The following is an 18,894-nucleotide window of genomic DNA, read 5'->3' as shown; positions in this document are numbered from 1 at the left end:
GAGTCTCTGTGGGAATTCTAAAGGTGGTTACTATAGCAACGTAACTAAGCAACATTGTCAAGCAAGATAGTTACAGTTACTGGAAGAGAAGTAGCCACTGTAGAGACGGGAGTTAGACATGAAAATAAAAACTCTCAGTTAAACTGAAACTTTGGATCAAGCTCATCTTTATGACTTGAAGTTATTACAAGTACAACATTAGTTGTTCCAAAATAGCATGCTTCAAGTTAACAAATCATGAACACACTGGAAGTATAATGATGATTAGTGTTGCTTCAAGTACACAAAAGTATGCTAAATTTTAGTACACTTCGCACATTTATTTTTCAGCTGGGCATCCTGGGGACTAATGCGTCAAGCCCGTCAGATGTAAGCATGTGGACGGAAATAATAACTATGGCTTTGTAAATAAAAGCCTCGCTGTTGAACACAAGCAAATTGTGCAAAGTAACCGTCGTAGAGGTTTATGTTGAAGTACATGGCCGGAAGTTGTGTAATGTGTGGATATTGACACGGGGCACCAGCCGACTCGTCTTTGCCACGTTTCACTAAATGACGTAATCTCTGCCTGGGCTTGACAGTTCGCTGTTGCGGTAACGACACACACTCAGTGAGAGACAGAGAAAGGGCTGTTAGTCAGACGTGTATTCACATCCCTTGTTTATTCGCGTTACGGCTGTAGAACGAGTAACTAGGCTGTCTTACACGACGAGGCATCCGCTAAACCACGCCACATATTTTGTGTCATTCCCGACTTGGCCAACTAGCTGGCTAATGTTAGCTGTTTCCTGGTTGGAGTTGCAGCCATTTTGGTTTTTTGCAGAGAAACAACTAGCCGGCTGTGGTTTTGGGAACAGTGTAAGCTAGCCACCGCTCACGTTTTCACAACTAAACAGCGCTTTATCTGTAGACAGGGGCGAAGAGACGGTTCACGAGAGGGGATACACTGTACAATCGGTCAACAATGAATCCTGAATAGTAAGTATCATATTCACTGCGTGGTGTTACATTTTGGTCAGCGAACTAAGGTTAGCCATGTGCTAACACGTCAACGTCAGCGTTGACATACCGTTGAGCTAGGTTAGCGGCTAACATCAGCTGACATCCTTAATGTTCACCTGTATTTGCCTAAGATGCTGTCACCATTTTCCATGAATGTTGTGGGTGTTGGTGTTAAACATTCTTAAGTCGATGGATATCTTTGACAAACCAGTGTTTTTGATATACATATTAGCACTGTAAGCCAGCTGTTGGGATAGCAGCAGCATTTGATCTTTACTGGCTGTTTTCAGTTCGTGTTCAGTTTCAGAGATGAGATGTGATGTTAGTAGACGACACAGCTGCCCTTTTTAATGTTGGCTCCTGTCACTGTAACGCGATTCTTTGTCTTTGTAATCAACTGTTTTTATGTTTGCTAAAATGAAGTATTATAGCGATGTCCGTTAGAGTTCGGGTTAGCCAATTTTAATCTCATAAAACTAACAATTAACTAAAATGGTGAGTATTATTAAACATGACTCGGCAGCAAGGACTCCGTTAATTGGATTGTTTGAAAGACGGCACCTTATACCGTGTTGCAGGTGGTTATACTTTAGTGTGGGTATGTGTCACTGTGACAGGCAGCAGCTTCTTTTCTCAAGAGAAAACTCTTAACAAACAGCTGCTGTAGCAGCAGACATCGGTTGTGTACGTTCAAGTAATATGTTTTACGCTTTACCTGGTGTTGAGCGTGACTCACTTTCAGTCATATGGTCTAGTAGTGTTGTAGCAGGCCGTCCACAGACTAGTCATGTGTAGGTCACATGCCATAGGACAAGCCTTCGATTGCACCACAGCAGTGTTGAGCAATTAGTCATCTCAGCTTTTGTTCTGTCTTAAGTGTTTCCATTCATAAACATTCACTTGGGTTAGGGTTTTGCCTGTATGACAAGCTGTTAACAGTACTAGTCTTAAATTTAAGAAATGTATAGTAATTTTGATTGTGTCATTAGTCTAAATAATTATACTTGATCTTCATCTCTGTCAGACTGCTTAATCTTGTATTAAAAAATAGAGACTAGATACTCTTGATGTCCAATGTCCAAGTTCTTACTCAATGAGAGGGAGTGTGAAAATGAAGCAGGGGTATCTTTACCCAACATTGTAGTTTAGAGGAGGGCACATTGTTCTGCTGTGGGAGCCGCTACCATCAGGGTGTGCTGTTGCCATGTGGAGGTGTACTTGGTCTGCAGTGGTGTTTGGGTGGGTTGCATTGGTCTAAATGGCATCACTATGAATACCAGGACACAAGGTTTCCTAGCAGAACATTGCACTGTAAGGAGATGATCAAAGTTGAGTTCACTTCACCTGTCAGTGGTTTTAATGTTGTGGTTGATTGGTGTAATTCAGTATGCTGAATGCCACACTTTCAGTTTAAATGACAAACAGAAACTCCTGCAGGCCCATAATGCTTAATTTGCACAGCCTGACTCTTACCAATGGCATATTTAGGATTTTTTTGTTGAAGTGGATACAATGGGTAATAGCCCAGAGTTGGGAGAGTGATTGTAATTGGGATTTGCAGGTTTGAGGTAAGAGAAACATGTTGCATTAAGTAAGACCTCTTTTCCACTGGTCAAAAATCCCACTAAAACCCGCTAAGATGCGACTTTTGTGTGCAATGAGAATGTGTACACTCTACATTTACACCCAGGACAATTGCCTCTGCAGTAGACAAGGGTTTTTATAACCTTGCCTCGGCTTTGATATAAATGTAAGATCTGGGTGAACACGCTAAATCCTGACGTATTTCTGACTGTGCAATGTGATGACGTATTTTTATCAACATCAGGTGGTGGTGTGTAAATAAGGAAGGAATTTGAAATGCGGTATATTTCTTTTTTTTCTCTTCTGTTACAACGATGACCTTCAAGTTTCCGGTGCATTCATGACACGAAACGTGACGCAAGTGATGTACAACGTAATGCTTGAGATAAAAACCATAGACTTTCATGTGGGAAGTGACAATGGGGTCAACGATTTTTAGTGGGTTGACTCGCATGTAAAAAAAAAACCTATGTAGACCCGTTAATTTTGGCGAAAAATCAGCATAAAAGGACAAAGATGATTCTTTACATGGTTTAGGGCTGGGCGATATGGACCAAACGTCATATTCCGATATATTTAGGCTGAATATCGATATATGATATATATCCCGATATTTTTTCCGCAAAGTGAGAGCAAATGTTCAGTCAAAGCCAAAGCCAAATATGACATGTCACAAGTAGTGTTATTGAAACCGGCTATTTCAGTGAACAGTTGCAAAATCAAATGAATAAATAATAAACAGGTTTCTTTACCTGGTTCATGAATAAATGCTCAGCTGTTCAAATAACAATAAAATGTAAACATACTGTATTACAACAGGAGTACCTTTTTTGAAATCAAAGCTCCGTAAGGTGCACATTTAAATAAAAAATATCTTAAATAAAAATAGCCTATAAAATAAAATAGGCCAATCTTTCTCTGAAATAAATATATTTATATGAGAAAAGTACAATATCAACATTTTTTTAGTTTGACAACTATAAATGGCTTATTAAAATCAAATTACAGATTTTCTTCTGCTCTCTAACAAATCCACAGATGCAAATAACGAACATTACAAACGAACATTACAAAAGAACACAATATGACAAACACTAGTAAGGGCAGCATTTATATATATTGGGCGCTGCTCTTGTGGCGACCGGCAGAAGGCGTTGGCTTGTGCGTCGTGTGTGTTTTTAGTTGTTTATTAACTCAACAGTATTTACTAACTTCCAAACCAGCGGCATCCTGTCTTTAATGCTCTTATGCGCACTTTTCGGAGAGTTTTGTAGCGCTTGAGTCGAAGATGGAGATATCTCGCTGAATCTCACACTGTGACTGGTTGTGAATCCTCCTCACACAAGTAGGATTCAATACAGTCGTGACATCCTTTTCGAATTTCAATCGCATGGTCTCCCAGTGGATCTACTTATGGACTTTTCCCCTTCCAGTGGCGAGTATGTTTTTAACTGCAACAGTGACTTTATGTGCACCTCTACAAACACTCAGAGTGAGACGAGGAGTAGGAAGAGGGGAAAGAAAGGAGGTTTTCGACAGCGGCTAAGGAAGTTGACCCGGGCTAATCGTCTCCCCTTACTGTCTATAGTCCTGTCAAATGTCCAGTATTTAAAAAAACAAGTCTGATGAACTACAAGCTTGTGTGTCTTTCATACACGAGTTTAGGGATGTGTGTGCTCCGCAGACGTTGTTGCTTCCTCCATGTTTGTTGAAAGGTGCCGGAGTGTGTGTTCCTGCCCCTCCCCCCAGTGCAGAGAGCTACGGGTCAGCAGCTTGCCTGGAGCAAGGATCCCAGCCCAAATTTCAACTATATCGATTTATGCAATGTGGTCTAATTCCATATCACATTTAAAAATATATCGATATATTTTTTATATCGATATATCGCCCAGCCCTACATGGTTTTAACCCCAGAATTTTTCAAACTCTTCTTTTTGGTCAAGTTACTATTGAATGCCCTCTGCCTTGCATATGGATGGCTGTCCACAGTCCCAGGCATAATGAAAATGGAATAACTGGAATTTATAACAATGACAAGTAGAGGAACTGAGGCGGTCCTGGGAGGCAGAATAAAACTGACTAGGGATCGTCCAATATCAATTTTTCAAGGCTGATACTGATTATTGGTTATCAAGAAGACTGATAAACACTTGAAGTAAAAATTCAATTCTTAGTGTCAAAATTTAGAATAACCAGTGATGGAATGTGAGAACAATATACTCAAGTACTGTACTCATCAGTCACGATACTTGGCAAAGTCAACAATCAGTCTATCCCTGATTCCGAGTGCCAGACTCAGCTGATGTGTGATAATGAATTTGTCCATTACTGCTTTTCCTCTACTGATGCTGGCTGCATCATCAGTAGGTTCACCACCAAGCCAGACACAAAATGCACAGAGATACAGATCATTGGAAAAATGCTGAATATCGCTCCTGATAATCGGCCAGGCAGATAATCGGCCCTGATTACTTTTAGGTTATTACTAATATCAGACATATTGGAAATCAGAACATGCAGGAGAAGCAGTTGAAAGTTAAAGAGTGCAATATTTGTTGTCTTTTCCAGGACACTGAATCTCTGGTTGTTTCTTTTGTAGGCCTCTTAGTAGGGCTGGTACAAATTATCCAATTTCTTTTTAAAACAGATACCCCTGGCAATTTGACTTGCCACAATTGCTACTTTGTGGTGTAAACTGTGTAAGCTTGATTTACAGAAATTTAAAATATTTTAGTGAGCCAATGTTGTGTCCTTCCTTCAAACATTTTAACTCCAGCACTGTTCTGCTTTCTGGCAGTTCAGCCTTTTGCCAGTTTGTGGCTATTTTACATTGGAATGATGACACACATGGACGTGGCCCATTTGCAGTTTGTGTGTGTCCAATAGGCACAAAGATAAGACTCAAGGCACTTTTTTTTGTATTGTTTCACACTACTTGTAAAATTTTGTGAATCTGACACCACAGTGTAGTGAATTAATACATAATTCCTGCTTTTTGCCTTTTCAGGGGTATTTTGTCTTCTTCAGTTACACAGACATTGTGCTGTATTGTATATGACTGTCTTGCATGTCTGGGGTCGAGAATATAAATGGCCCGGTGGCCCGGACGTACTTTTAAAACCGTCAGTGGGGCCAGCATGGATTAAAGTTCTCCGTCGCTACGATGGATTTCCGTCATTCAAACTAGATCGGAGGAGAACTGTTGGCTGATTTTTATTGACAGATTGTCAATACAACAGCCAATTGTATCGTTAACAGCGTGTGTGCGCCTGACCAATGACATTGTGGTGACCCACACAGGGCGGGATTTCAACACGGAGCGGCGCTAAAGTTTAGCTGCTTAGCTAGCAAGGACTCGTCGCGCTGCTACGTTATCAATTGAGTTTAGTCAGCACTTGAGAACTCGTCTGACACGGAGTCTCCTGTTGTGTGCTAAATGTGTGAAATAACAACTAGGGGTGGGCGATATGGCAAAAATATCATATCACGATTTTTTAAAAATAAAATCCCGATTTAAATTTTTATCACGATCTTAAATCAAAAAAAGAAAAACAGACAATTTAGGCCAAAGAACCTTTCTGAACAGATTTTAATTTAAAGGGGACATATTATGCTCATTTCTGCTTGTTGACATGGGTCCTTGATGTCTAAATGGAATGATAGTAACATGCTTTGGTTGAAAAAACCGAAGGATTGAGCACAGCAGGGTTGTTTACACACCAGTTTCACAGCCCTGCTCTCAGCGGCCGGATTCAGTGACTTTTCTTTATTATGTTAATGAGCTACTGCGTGCGCCGCCCACTTCTTCCTGCCGACCGGAAGACTTGAGGAAGGCATCGCGGGACCATGGCAACGAGCGACACACAGCAACTTTCAATAAAGTTGAGGAAAAAAAAAAAACAACGAGCAACACACAGCGCGACGCAGCTTTTCAGTGTCCGTGCCTGCATATAACTGATAGTAGCACAGCAGACATGTAGCAGGTAGCCCCTGTCTCCAGCTCCAAAACAAAGTAGTGACTGCTTTACTGCAGATAACGTTTTGATACTCTCAGGTCTGGTCTCTCATGCCAGCAGCTAACGCTACAGGCTGTAGCATTAGCTGTACCGTTAGCTATAGCCTACAACTAACGCACAGCTAATGCTACGGCTAACGCTACACACGTATTACATGTATACCAACACACAGAAAAACGGTCAGAGGACAGTCTCCCAGAGCCATGACATCTGCCAAACTACAGCAGCTCCTCGGGCTGTCACACAGTCAGCAGTGCATTCAGACAAGACACGCTTCTAGAAGTTTGCTTACACACTGTCCTTTAGCACAACATGCTAATGAATGAACGTAGCTCACTGGCCGAGAATAACAGTTCATACCGTTTCCTCTGCGTGTTCACCGCGGAACAGCAGCTAAACGTCCGCGAACAACTGACACACACAACTGAGACGATGTCACACCGTCTCCTCTGTTTGTTCACCGCCGAGCAGCAGCTCACTGTCCGCGAACAACTGAGACATTTCACCCCGTCTCCGGCTGGTTAGAAGCGATAAAATCTCAATATCCTAGTTCATTTTCTTAATTCACCGTCATGTTTTACAAGAGTGCTGATATGACACATTAACGTTTCGTATCATTAACATTATCGTGAATCCTCCGGCCAGTGAGCCCAACGTTGACAACTTCACACGTAATGTTAGTTCAGCCTCATATTTACATCCACGGTTAGCGTTAGCTCATGTGCTAAACGGCCAAAGTAACACAAACTACACTGTTTTTTAAATACTTACAGCTCCATCACTGACAGCGGGTATGGATCCATCTTTTAAGGGACAATCTCGTTGCCAGTCCAGCGTTGTACTGACCCTGGTTGTTGAAACAGTCCGGAGTGAAGTGACTGGCACAGACCATAACGCCTCTGCTCACTGAAGCTGGGACCCTGATAAATAAAAAGTAGCCTCTTCGCTCTGATATCCTCTTTGGTAGGGAGGCGATGTAGCGAAACATGAGGATCCGTGCATCCGACGACAGAGCAGCAGTGCTTGGCTTTCGGGTTGTACATGGTAGCGGTCAGGCTGTCGGTACAAGTTAGCGAGGGGAAAAAAATGGCGGATCCTCGTTCAGGTAGCTGGCGTAATGTGGGAGGAGATACGCAAAGAGTATGCAAAAGACCGGATTGTGACGTCACAATCCGGTCGAAATCCAAACGGCTCGTTTAGAGACTCAATTCCTGACTCTGCCAGGTACGAAATATTGACTAAGTTGTCAAAACTCATGCTTAGGGGGTGGGGAGGCACTCCGGATACGCAACTATACATACTAAAGCAAGGAAAAAGTCAGTTTTGCATAATATGTCCCCTTTAAATAGTTGCAGTTTTGCCAACATGTGCAAACAATGTAAACATACGAAAAGGTAAACAACAACACTGATAAAGTGCACTCTTGCAACATAAAAGATAGCTTTCAATAAACATGAAAGTAAAATATCAATGAAGACATTACTGTTTGTTTTATTCAACAGTCATTTTAACAGGATTTAAGTATATCAAAACACTAAATAGAGGTGGGAATTGTGGAGTCATCAAGTCATCTCCATGCCATGTATTTGTTCTGTTCATGCACTAAACCAGCTGAGTCCGATCAGCACAGCTCTTCAGCCAGGAAGGTGAGCTAATTAGTGAATGCACCTGGTTCAGTGACTGAGCAGAGCAAATACATGGCATGGAGATAACTTGATGACTCCACAATTCCCACCTCTGCTAAATAGCTTATTGAAAAGGGTCAAATAAGTCCGTCAGTGGTCGGACTATCCGACGGGGGGTGGGGGGTTCGCGGTAATTTGAACACTGTACAATTAGCGCGATATAGCGCATTTACCGCGACCTATCCATGCGCCCTTGTGTGTGTGTGCGTGCCCGCCCACCCGCACCCGAGAGAGGCGGTAGGTGGAGGGGCTAACTGGCAGAGATGAGAGATGGTGAAACGCTGTTTTTTTTGTTTTGTTTTTTTAAAAAGCCGCCAACTCCTCCGTTTGGCTTTCTGCCATGGCTCTCCATGCGGCTACCGCTACACACATAAACAAGGAGGCGGGTAAGAAAGCGCGTCACTGCCCATAATTCGCTATGATGGGTCGGTCAGGTTGACGACGTAATACGTTTGGTGCGTCGGTGCATCAGCATAGAACTGCAATTTATAGAATGTGCCCTAGACGATCCTAATCAGAATGTTGCCTGATTGTAACTCAATGCTTAAATCTTGTATTATAACATATAGAACAAAGCCTCAGAGCTTCTTTGATTATAAACAGTATGTTAGTGATGACAGAAAGGTGATAACTCGCCATCAGACTGACAAGGCTGCAAAAGTTGCTGCTTGTATGATGTATTTTTCTGTTAAACAACAAAAGGCTCACTTTAAACAATATTATTCAGGGTTTCCCCCAGAAAACCAGATCTAATTTCGTCTGAACGACGAAACGACACCAAAGTTATCTGGGTGAGTAAATGATCATATATTTTGCTAGAAAAAAGGTCCAGGTTGTAAAAAAACAGTAGTTATCCTTTAAGTGTGAATAGAACAGCTGTTCAGATCATCCTCCTGTAAAACACTGTTGGTCAAATATTTAAAGTTGATGTCTGCATTAGAGAACATGGTGTGGGGTGAGGCTGTAAATCTTATCTTGTTTTTTTAGCATGTGTCAAGTAAAATGCCCTGTAACATGGAGGGGGGCGCAAAAATCAACCAACTGAGGCGGAGATGGAGGAAGAACTGATTGTACTTGAGTAATGCAGCACTGTTTGCACTTTGATTTATGTATTTGCACTTTTTGACCTCAGTACTGCAGTATTAAAATAAATGTTATTAAATCAAATTGTTCTTTTTCGTTATTATGGGGATCGATTCCTGGGCCAGTGGTTACAATGGTGGGGCCAGTGATCTTCAAAAGCCCAGGCCTAGAGGGCCAGTGGCAAATTTCCCTTATTGTCTACCCCTGAATGTATGAAGTAGAGCCCAATGGATATATTGGCCATTGACAGATGTGTTGCTTTCGGTGTATGTTGTTTGATCTGCACCAATATGACAATTTTTTTTTTAATGTAGAAAAAGATTCTTGGGGTTAAACTGAAAAATATCTTGTTTCTGTGATGTATCTTTGTCACAAGTAGCCAGTAGCAATCCCTCCCTCCCCCTGGTTGTACAGCAGAACTACCAGGCCACCAAGGGGGGTGTGACACGGGAGGACAGGCTAGATCAGGCACTCGGCTGCTGGCCCCACCAATCTTCCTCCCTCTTGTTGGCAGGGAGTGGCAGCAGGGCAGCCCGGCAGTAGCAGACAGCCAGCCTGCTTGCTCCTAATGAACCTGGAGACACTTTTGCAGTGTAAAGTGGCTCAGAATGAGTGAAGAGGTGAAAATGTTACTGCAGCTCAAACACCACGGAAAACAGACATCATCAGATCGTCTATGTAAGCCAACAGTTTGAGTCAAGCATTGAGAACAAAACCAACCAATCAAGGGCTGAGTAGGGCAGGTCTTATGAGAACATGTCTGTCTCCTTAAGCGTGACCATTACATCCCCTAGTCGATATATTGGTATTGTAATCTTTTACTTCCCAATATCAATATCGGCTTGGGCCGCAAAAGAATAATATTGGTTGGGCTCTGGTAACATCAATGTTTCCCCAATATACAACTGGGGATGACGACCCTCCGATGCTGGGAAAAATTTGATCTACTTCCCCAGTATGCCTGTAAACACAACTGCCAGTGTTTGCAGTATTAATGTAGTTTTTCTTAGCTGGATGTTGGAGTGTTGGAGTTACACCACTACATTTGGTGTCCTCTTCAAGTTGCTCTTGAGAAGATTTCATGTAGTTGTCCCCTCCAAAGGTGATATTAGATTTTCGCCCATGCAGATTGAAATTTTCAGATGCATTCCAGAAGACTGGCTCATCACACCTCATATGTAATTCATTTGTTTTGAGTCCCTCTCCTGCCAGCAGACACATTGAAACCTCCCAGACAGCACAATTTAAAAAAATACCAAAAAAATACATTTGGCGTGTGACACCTCCGCTGCTACAACTCTGTCCTAGGGGAAATACTGATCATTATGACATTGTTATTCTGGGTAATGTGTCTCTCTTATCATGAGTTTCTCTCTGATTCCTACCCATACTTTTAATGATGTTGCACTACAGAAGATCAGAAGGAAAGGGATGAAACGGAACCACGTTGAACACTAACAGGGCGTGCACAAACTATATGTTAGAGAGGCAGTGTGTTTAAAGTTTATATTGTTGCACACAAAGACATTGCTGTGTGTGTATGTATTTTGGTGACGTGAAGGATTATCATTGTATTGATTTTATATTGGTGTAGCTGTAAGTGGTGGAGGATGTAGTTTAGACTTGCGTTGGCCACAGGCTGTCTGGACTCACCTTATTGCATGAGGTGTTAAGGTGGGTCATTGGGCTGGATAATTCCTAATGTAATTATAGAAATCCCTACCCTTGGTATGCAAGTTGCCCCATGCCTCTTTGAAAATGAAAATTGAGCATCTGTCAGTCACGTCCCACAATAAATTACAAAGACGGCGCACATAATCGAGGAAATGAAAGTACATTTCCTCTCAATCTTAAGAAGGGTGAAGATTCCACATAGACTGAACTCATTAAAAAGCATTTTTGTTCAAAATGTGATGAGACCCCACACCTCTGTGCGCCTGGCGTTTAAATCATTGATGGAAGGTTTTATTAAGTAACCATTTTGAAAGAACTAGAAGATAATGCTTTTTCTTGTTCTCTTGATGATACACACCAGTTTTTAAAAGACCTGCCAGGAAGTCAAAATCCTAATACTTATAGTGACAGGAATTTAAGTAGTGCCACATTTCATGTTTCAATCAACGCTGTACACAAGTGTAATGTTCAGTTCTGTTAACTCCTCTGTGAAATTGGTGCATCCTTGTCCATGGAAAGTACCACGTTGGGAGCAGGGAATTTTGCAGGAGCTCTGGATCAGGAACCAAAACTTGGCTCCTGTGGTTAAAATCCAGGTGAAATTCCTACTCAGAAGTATGAACAATTGAGCTTTTATATAAGTTTGGTAAATATGAGTCAGACTAAACTCAGAAGTGGACTAGATGGGTACTTGTCTGCTCTGTTTCCTCAGTCCTTTTGACTTGCTTCATATGTCCAATCACATGATCAGTCAGCTTCCTGCACTTCCTTCTGAAAATGTTCTGAGCTCAGCAGAGTTCATTGTCTGTTTTTTTCCTTTCCTTGTAAAATGTCAACTTCTCAGCCACTCTGACCAACGATGTAATGACACTAGAGCACATTTGCATCTAACTGAAACTGGCACTAAATCAAGGAATGTTAAGAATTAAAAGGCCCATCACTGCTATGAATCAGCAGTGTGAGATCTTGCATCAGACTTGTGTGTTCCCAGGCCCTTACTGTGGCAGCCATGTATGTACTTAAAAGGGTAATCTGTAACTCCCTCACTTAGTTAACAATTCCTGTGTAATGTTTGACTAAGAGATTTTTTACTCATCCTTCACAGTGACTATTTATTCAAGCTGCTCCTGATCGGTGACTCTGGTGTTGGAAAGTCTTGCCTTCTTCTTCGATTTGCAGTAAGTTTGTGTAACAGCACATACAGTGCCTTCGTATATCTTTTTCCCCTAAGCAGGGTTCCAGCTTGCAGCATTTGAAGTTTTACTATGCAGTGACCTCATGCAGACTGGCAAAAGCTGTCTTCAGATGGAATAGATGTTGGTCATCTTAACTGGTTTTCTCATTAACTTAATATAAAACTAAGTTATTGAAAACAGATGATAATACCAGTTAACTTTCCTGTAAATAATTCATTCACATGCTCATGCTCCAGTTTGTATTCTCTTGAAATGTTCACTGTACCAACACCATGTTTCTCTCTTTGCAGGATGACACATACACAGAAAGTTACATTAGCACTATTGGTGTGGACTTCAAAATACGAACCATAGAACTAGATGGAAAGACCATTAAACTTCAGATTGTAAGTAACCTACTGCTTCACTTTAGTGATGTACATTGCTTGTGTATTGGTGTCCTTCAGTAAACTTGGCTCTCTGTGAAAGTGAGTTTTTCAGGTTTAACTTTTCCCTTCTTTGGATGTCTGTGTATATATGTATGTATGTATGTATTTTTATAAAAGACTCAGCTATTTCCTAAAATTGCAGGTCTTTGTAGTTTTTATCAAATGTTTCTTAAGGTGTACAATTTCAAAATACTAAATATTGAAATTGACTTAATAATATCTTTTTCCTTTGTCAGTGGGATACAGCAGGTCAGGAGAGGTTTCGTACTATCACATCCAGCTACTACAGAGGTGCTCATGGTATCATTGTAGTGTATGATGTCACAGACCAGGTGTGTATAACGCTACAAACTTTCATATCTATTACAACTCAAAGTTAATTCATTTAGGCACCAACAACTTAGATTTGCCTAAAAAAAGACATGTGCTTTTGTTTATTGATGGTTGAACTTTATACCACAATGGAGAGACGGAAGCTGATTGGCCAGCTTCTATTCAACTGAAATTCATAGAAATAAACCATTTCTCATTTTGCTGTGGTATCCCTGGAACCCTGTTAGATGACACAACCCTCAGCGAAGAGTAGTTGTTGCTGCACTAGAAATATTGTTATGTGATGTTAGGAATGGGCCAACCATGCATCTCCATGTTTGCACACGAAGGGATCTTGGAGTTGATTTCAGCAGTTAGATATTGCTCTATAGGAAATTATGTATTGTAAATAGTTTTTCAAAGCCTGTAAAAGCATGCATGCATACATGCAGCTAGGGCTGGGTAATATAGCATTTAAAATAATATTACACATACATGACACTATATATATATATGTGTGTGTGTGTGTGTGTGTGTGTGTGTGTGTTTGAGTGATTTCTTTGACCCAAAACGGGACCCTGCTCCTTCCCTAGCCAATATCCATAAACCGCAAGTGACTTATGTAATTTGGAACACGTCAGCAAACTTTCAGTTGTTGATATTAGTCTTCTTTTCAGTTATGACTAAATGTCAAACTAGATGACAAACTATGACATTCATTCTCTGTATGTAGGTGTGTAGGTTCAGTTTGTACAAAGAGTTTAACATGAGCCAGATCATACAACAATGATAGCAGTAATATCGCACCCACACAAAATGTTGGAACATTGCCTAAACTGTAAAATTAAATCTTCTCTATTGTATCACTTAAGCTTAAAATGGATCTATAGTATCTATGTAGAGCCCAAAGCTCATAAGCTGTATTGTCATCCAGCAGTATACTCTCTTGTATCGTGCTCTGTCCTAGCAATGATTAGCAGCAGTGCACACTGGTTTTAAAAATCAGCTGCGTCAATACTGCCTCAAAACGTTTTTAAAGCCAACTAAAGCTGCTGATGTCCTGTAGCACATTTAGCCTAGTGCTAATGTTTATCTGTTTCCTGTGCCAGGAGTCCTTCAACAATGTCAAACAGTGGCTACAGGAGATTGATCGCTATGCCAGTGAAAATGTCAACAAGCTATTGGTTGGAAACAAGTGTGACCTGACGACGAAGAAGGTGGTGGATTACACAACAGCAAAAGTAAGGCATCTGCTTTTTTAGTCCCACACACAGAAGCTGTTGCATATCAATGCCTTTATGCTTTTAACAGTTTTTCCACATTTTCTGTGCTATATCCCATCTTCTGGCAGTAAGTCAGTGTCTTTGCATTAGATTTGATTAGATGTTCTATTTAAGATGGCCTAAGATGGGTCACCCTTAAACCCCACTCAGATAGGCTGGTCTGTGTTGATGGTTGATGGGGAGCTTCCTTCAGGAAGCCTAGGTGTGACCCAGAACCACAGCCCGGTTGTATCTATATACACTGTGCCATAATGGGTAAGGGTTAAGTGAGTAAAAAGATTTAAGTTAGGGCAGAAGAGTTTTTGACATGTGTTTTGGAGCAAAAACAGACTTTCACCTTTAATATTTACCTGAAAACCTTAGCAGCTTCAAGTGAACTGGTTTGAATAACTTGCCGACCAGTCTTTCTGCCTGCAGGATCTCACTTAAAGGACCTAATTGCAATTTCCAGCCACCTGCTTCAGACAAATAGGGGGCAGTATTTCCCCACTTCTCAATGTTTAATTCAAACCCTTTTTGTTATTTATTTTATACATTTCATTTGTCTGTTTGCTAATTCATTGCTACAAGTTGTAAGGACAGAAGTAATTACTACTATGTATTTATTTACGCATATATCCACCATTCCCTAAGTTTCATTGTTGCACTCTTCTCTTATACAATTATTGCAAGAACATAAATATGTAACACAAAAATGACATTAAAATAATAAGGAAATACTACTACGAACAAATACTATAGCAAGTTTGTATGTGTTAGGCTCACAAAGCTACAGTTTTGTGCAAAACTCATCATGGGATGTGCAGAAGTTCACAGTATAGAGCAGGGATATTCAGTTAAAACATCTGTATATGGTCAACAAGGGACTGTCAAATTAAATGAAGTACAATTCCATTTTTTTTTTTTCAGATTTTACATATGTTTCAGCAATACTGTACGTTTACAAATTGTCACATTTCTGTAATCGAAGACATTGATTATGTTAATCAGTTGCCCCAGCCCTAAATTAACAAACAATTTAAAGTATTTGCTTGAATCAGAAAATCTAAGTAAACTAGAAAAATTGCATTTCCTGCGAAAATACAGTGTGAATGCTGACCTTCTGAAGTGATTTCTGAAATCTGCTGAATGTACTGCAGGAAATGCATAAAACTATGAGAATGAATGATTAAGAATTTGTAGAAAAAGCTGAATTTTTCAAAAGATGAAAAGGCAGAAAGGCTGAAAAGTAATAGGCTGAATGGGCTGAAAAAGCTTAAGATTTTAATAGCTGAAAGGTTTCTCTAGCTGAACATGAAGCTGAATATTTGAAAAGGCAGAAAAGCTGAAAAGTAATAAACTGAAAGAGCTTAAACAGTTTCTCTAGCTGAACATAAAGCTGAAAAGGCAGAATGGGCTGAAAAAGCTTAAGATTTTAATAGCTGAACGGTTTCTCTAGCTGAACATGAAGCTGAATATTTGAAAGGGAGAAAAGCTGAAAAGTAATAAACTGAAAGAGCTTAAAAAGCTGAACATTTTGATAACTGAAAGGTTTCTCTAGCTGAACATGAAGCTGAATATTTTGATAGTTGAACAGTTTCTCTTAGCTGAACATGAAGCTGAATATTTGAAAAGGCACAAAGCTGAAGCGATGATGTCACGCACTCTAGCTCACGCAATACACACCCATTATAAAACCAGAAGACAAGCTAAAAATCCTTAAAACTAAAACTGTGATTATTTCAAAAAGATTTTAAAAAGCTGAATACATGCCCAATAGTTCAAAGTCTTGTAACTTGGAGAAAGTTTGAATGGTGTCTCTAGCTCAAAGTATGAGGGACAAGAAGAGGTTGAAAGTGGATGAGTTTTGAAGAGGATTTGAAGATTTTCCCATTTGCTTCCATATTATTTTTAGAAAACATAATTTTTTTTTTTTTTTGAAAAAGCTGAAAAGCACAAGGCTGAAAGAGCTCAAAAAGCTGAACATTTTGATAGTTGAACGGTTTCTATAGCTGAACGTATGCTGAAGTAGTAGCAGAATGAAATTTGAAAAATTCCCCATAAGGATAGATGCATCATCTCTCTGTCCCTCTCTCTATCGCTGTCCTGCACACTCACTACACACACCACACTGAAATCTTGACTGCACTACCCGCTTAACTTAGTTTTGTTCTGTATTGTGTTGATTAAGTCCACATGCCCCATGCGACCGCCATGCCAACTTCTTTGTGTACCAGCTCCTTCTCATCTGCACACACCCCTGGTTTCCCTGTTATGTCTTGTAGTGTTTAATATCTTATAATTTGACATTGCTTTGCACTAAAATAAAAACTTAAAGAGCCCCACAACTGCACAAAAGGTGGCTAAAATCCTGTCCTCTGTCCTTTCTGTAGGAGTTTGCAGACTCTCTGGGCATCCCCTTTTTGGAAACCAGTGCCAAGAACGCCACCAATGTGGAGCAGGCCTTCATGACCATGGCTGCTGAAATCAAGAAGAGGATGGGCCCTGGGGCCACAGCTGGAGGAGGGGAGAAGCCCAACGTGAAGCTGACCCCTGGCACTACTGTCAAACCTACATCAGGAGGATGCTGCTGAGAGAGAAACCACTTCCAGTTTGACACCCCGCCCTTTTACTCTGCAGGCCTGTCTCCCCCCACCCCCCAAACTCCACTGTGTCTCAGCAAAGCCCCACCACAAGCAGACAGGACAGGGAAGACATGCTTCACAACATGTCCATGTGAGAACAAGATGAAGTTGCCTGTATTTGTACTGTACATAATATAGCCGCACTACCAAAAACAAATAAAGCATCCTTCTTGTTATCCTGGCCTCTTATTGATGACAATTTCTAAAGATAGGTGATCATTCAACCTGGCCCCAACTCCCCATCAGAGCCCCGTCAGACCTCTCAGAGACTACTCTTTTATTTGAATGCAGGTTCATGAGGTGTGTGTGTGTGTGTGTGTGTGTGTGTGTGTGTGTGTGTGTGTGTGTGTGCGTGCGTGCGTGCGTGCGTGCGTGCGTGCGTGCGTGCGTGCGTGCATTTCTCTGCATTCCTACAGTGGGGTTGGTAATTGAATCAGTTTCATTAAGTTTTCTGTTTGTATGGACATTCTCTGTTTCTCTTCTCCTTCAGTGATTATTTTGCTGTTTGTATCAGCGTTTGTCTTTCAGTCTGTCCCCATTTGAAAGTTGTTGGGTTTTTTTTATTTCCCACGCACAGCAGTGTCTCACAGTCCAGCATCGAAAGTCTAGTGCAAAAGTATATGTACATAAACATTATGTATATATTATGTCAAATCTGATTTGCCAGTTCTGTAGTGTTCGATACGTTATTGGGTTTGTCTTGACTCTTTATCTCTGCATTAAATTTGTGGCTGAAGACAACTGTAAGTTTGTTGCTCAACATGTAACACTTCAACTGAAAATAAATATTGTACTACCAGACTGTATGAAATGGGAGGATCTGTCTGCCGTTCTTGGTGAGATGTGTAGAAAACCTGTTGGAATTATTTATTCTATATTCATTTGGCATATCTACTGCCAGTTACATAGGGTCTGTTTGCAAATTGCTGTGTAATCTCAGTACAGAATTGCATATATAAAATACAGTGTTCTCTTGTTTTCATAATAAAGGTAACTGAATTCAGTTTAAAAGGAACTCTGGGACCAGTGTTTGCTGTATAGATAAGAATGTTAGGACAGTGCTCAATTGTGCAGCTGTATATGAGGCCACAGGGGCCAGAGATGTGTGTATGCGGACATACAAGCCACTTATTAGCTAGTTAAGCTCAATCCTAAACTGCCAGAGTGTGACCCATTTTCTACTGAACACAAGTCAGCAGATTTCACAGGAAACCACAGGAAGTCCTAGCCTGCTGGTCAACATAACTGACTGCAAGAATAACCTTGAATCACTGGTGAGTCATCATTAGCAGAGAGGAAGCATCTGAGACAGCACTTCTCTAATGCATGACTTATTAAATGTTGCTACATCTGACAGGAGTTTGACTCATCACTAGTAGGTGAGGTGCAAGCACTTTAGTTAGATCAGCACACCAGCTAGTTTACTTGAGTTAGAATTCTTAATCCCAGGGGGAAATCATACAGAGTATACACCATCTGTGTATTTGGATTGGATGGGATGTAGTATTTCCGCAGTTTAGTATTACTTAAGTGCACGAGCAAGGCAACTATTTTCATATAGCACACTTTGAGAAGTAAGCTCAATGTGCTTTACATTACATTACAGTACATGTGCACATGCCCACAAACACATAAACTGAACTAAGGCAGGGATGGAAAGTTAGAGGCTCTAGCTGGTAAACTGGTGTGTAGTGTTCACTACTTGTTTCTGCTGCCTCCCAGGGGCCCAAATGTTATTGCAGGTCTAAGTGAAAGTTTAAAGCAGAACTCCACCAATTTTACACAGTGCGTTTGCCAATAGTATCCCCCAATACGTGCTTCTCGTGTTTGCAGGTCTTGGGGAGTCCTGCTGCACATGTGAAAAGCCTTTTGTGGCTCAAGATGAAGATGCAAGCAATCTGATTAGTGATGTCACTCAGGGGCTAAAGTTGCATTGTGGGTAATGTATGTGATAGGATTGGACAGGCTTTGCCACTGTTTTTTCACATAATGCAGTAGTACTCTCCA

At 40.8% G+C, this 18,894-nt stretch overlaps 1 protein-coding gene across 1 annotated transcript; it reads left to right on the top strand.

Annotated features, from left to right (window-relative positions):
• The first annotated feature begins 547 nt into the window (after nt 1–547).
• Nucleotides 548–17,693, top strand: LOC311270928 (ras-related protein ORAB-1-like). The gene is made up of 6 exons (XM_084376192.1): nt 548–978; nt 12,150–12,222; nt 12,531–12,626; nt 12,905–13,000; nt 14,090–14,221; nt 16,636–17,693. Exons 1-6 carry the CDS (start codon nt 965–967, stop codon nt 16,834–16,836), a joined length of 612 nt encoding a protein of 203 aa, XP_084232318.1. The 5' UTR covers nt 548–964; the 3' UTR covers nt 16,837–17,693.
• The last annotated feature ends 1,201 nt before the right edge of the window (nt 17,694–18,894 follow it).

The sequence above is a fragment of the Pagrus pagrus genome (genome assembly GCF_965226575.1).
Source record: "Pagrus pagrus genome assembly, chromosome: 15".
NCBI classification, from domain to species: domain Eukaryota; kingdom Metazoa; phylum Chordata; class Actinopteri; order Spariformes; family Sparidae; genus Pagrus; species Pagrus pagrus.
This window is presented reverse-complemented; position numbering and strand designations above follow the sequence as displayed.

Excerpts from the sequence above, each read along its gene's own strand:
- LOC311270928 (XM_084376192.1), top strand. Across the intron at positions 12,627-12,904 it reads AGACCATTAAACTTCAGATT|TGGGATACAGCAGGTCAGGA; the intron begins GTAAGTAACCTA and ends TTCCTTTGTCAG. Across the intron at positions 13,001-14,089 it reads TGTATGATGTCACAGACCAG|GAGTCCTTCAACAATGTCAA; the intron begins GTGTGTATAACG and ends TTCCTGTGCCAG.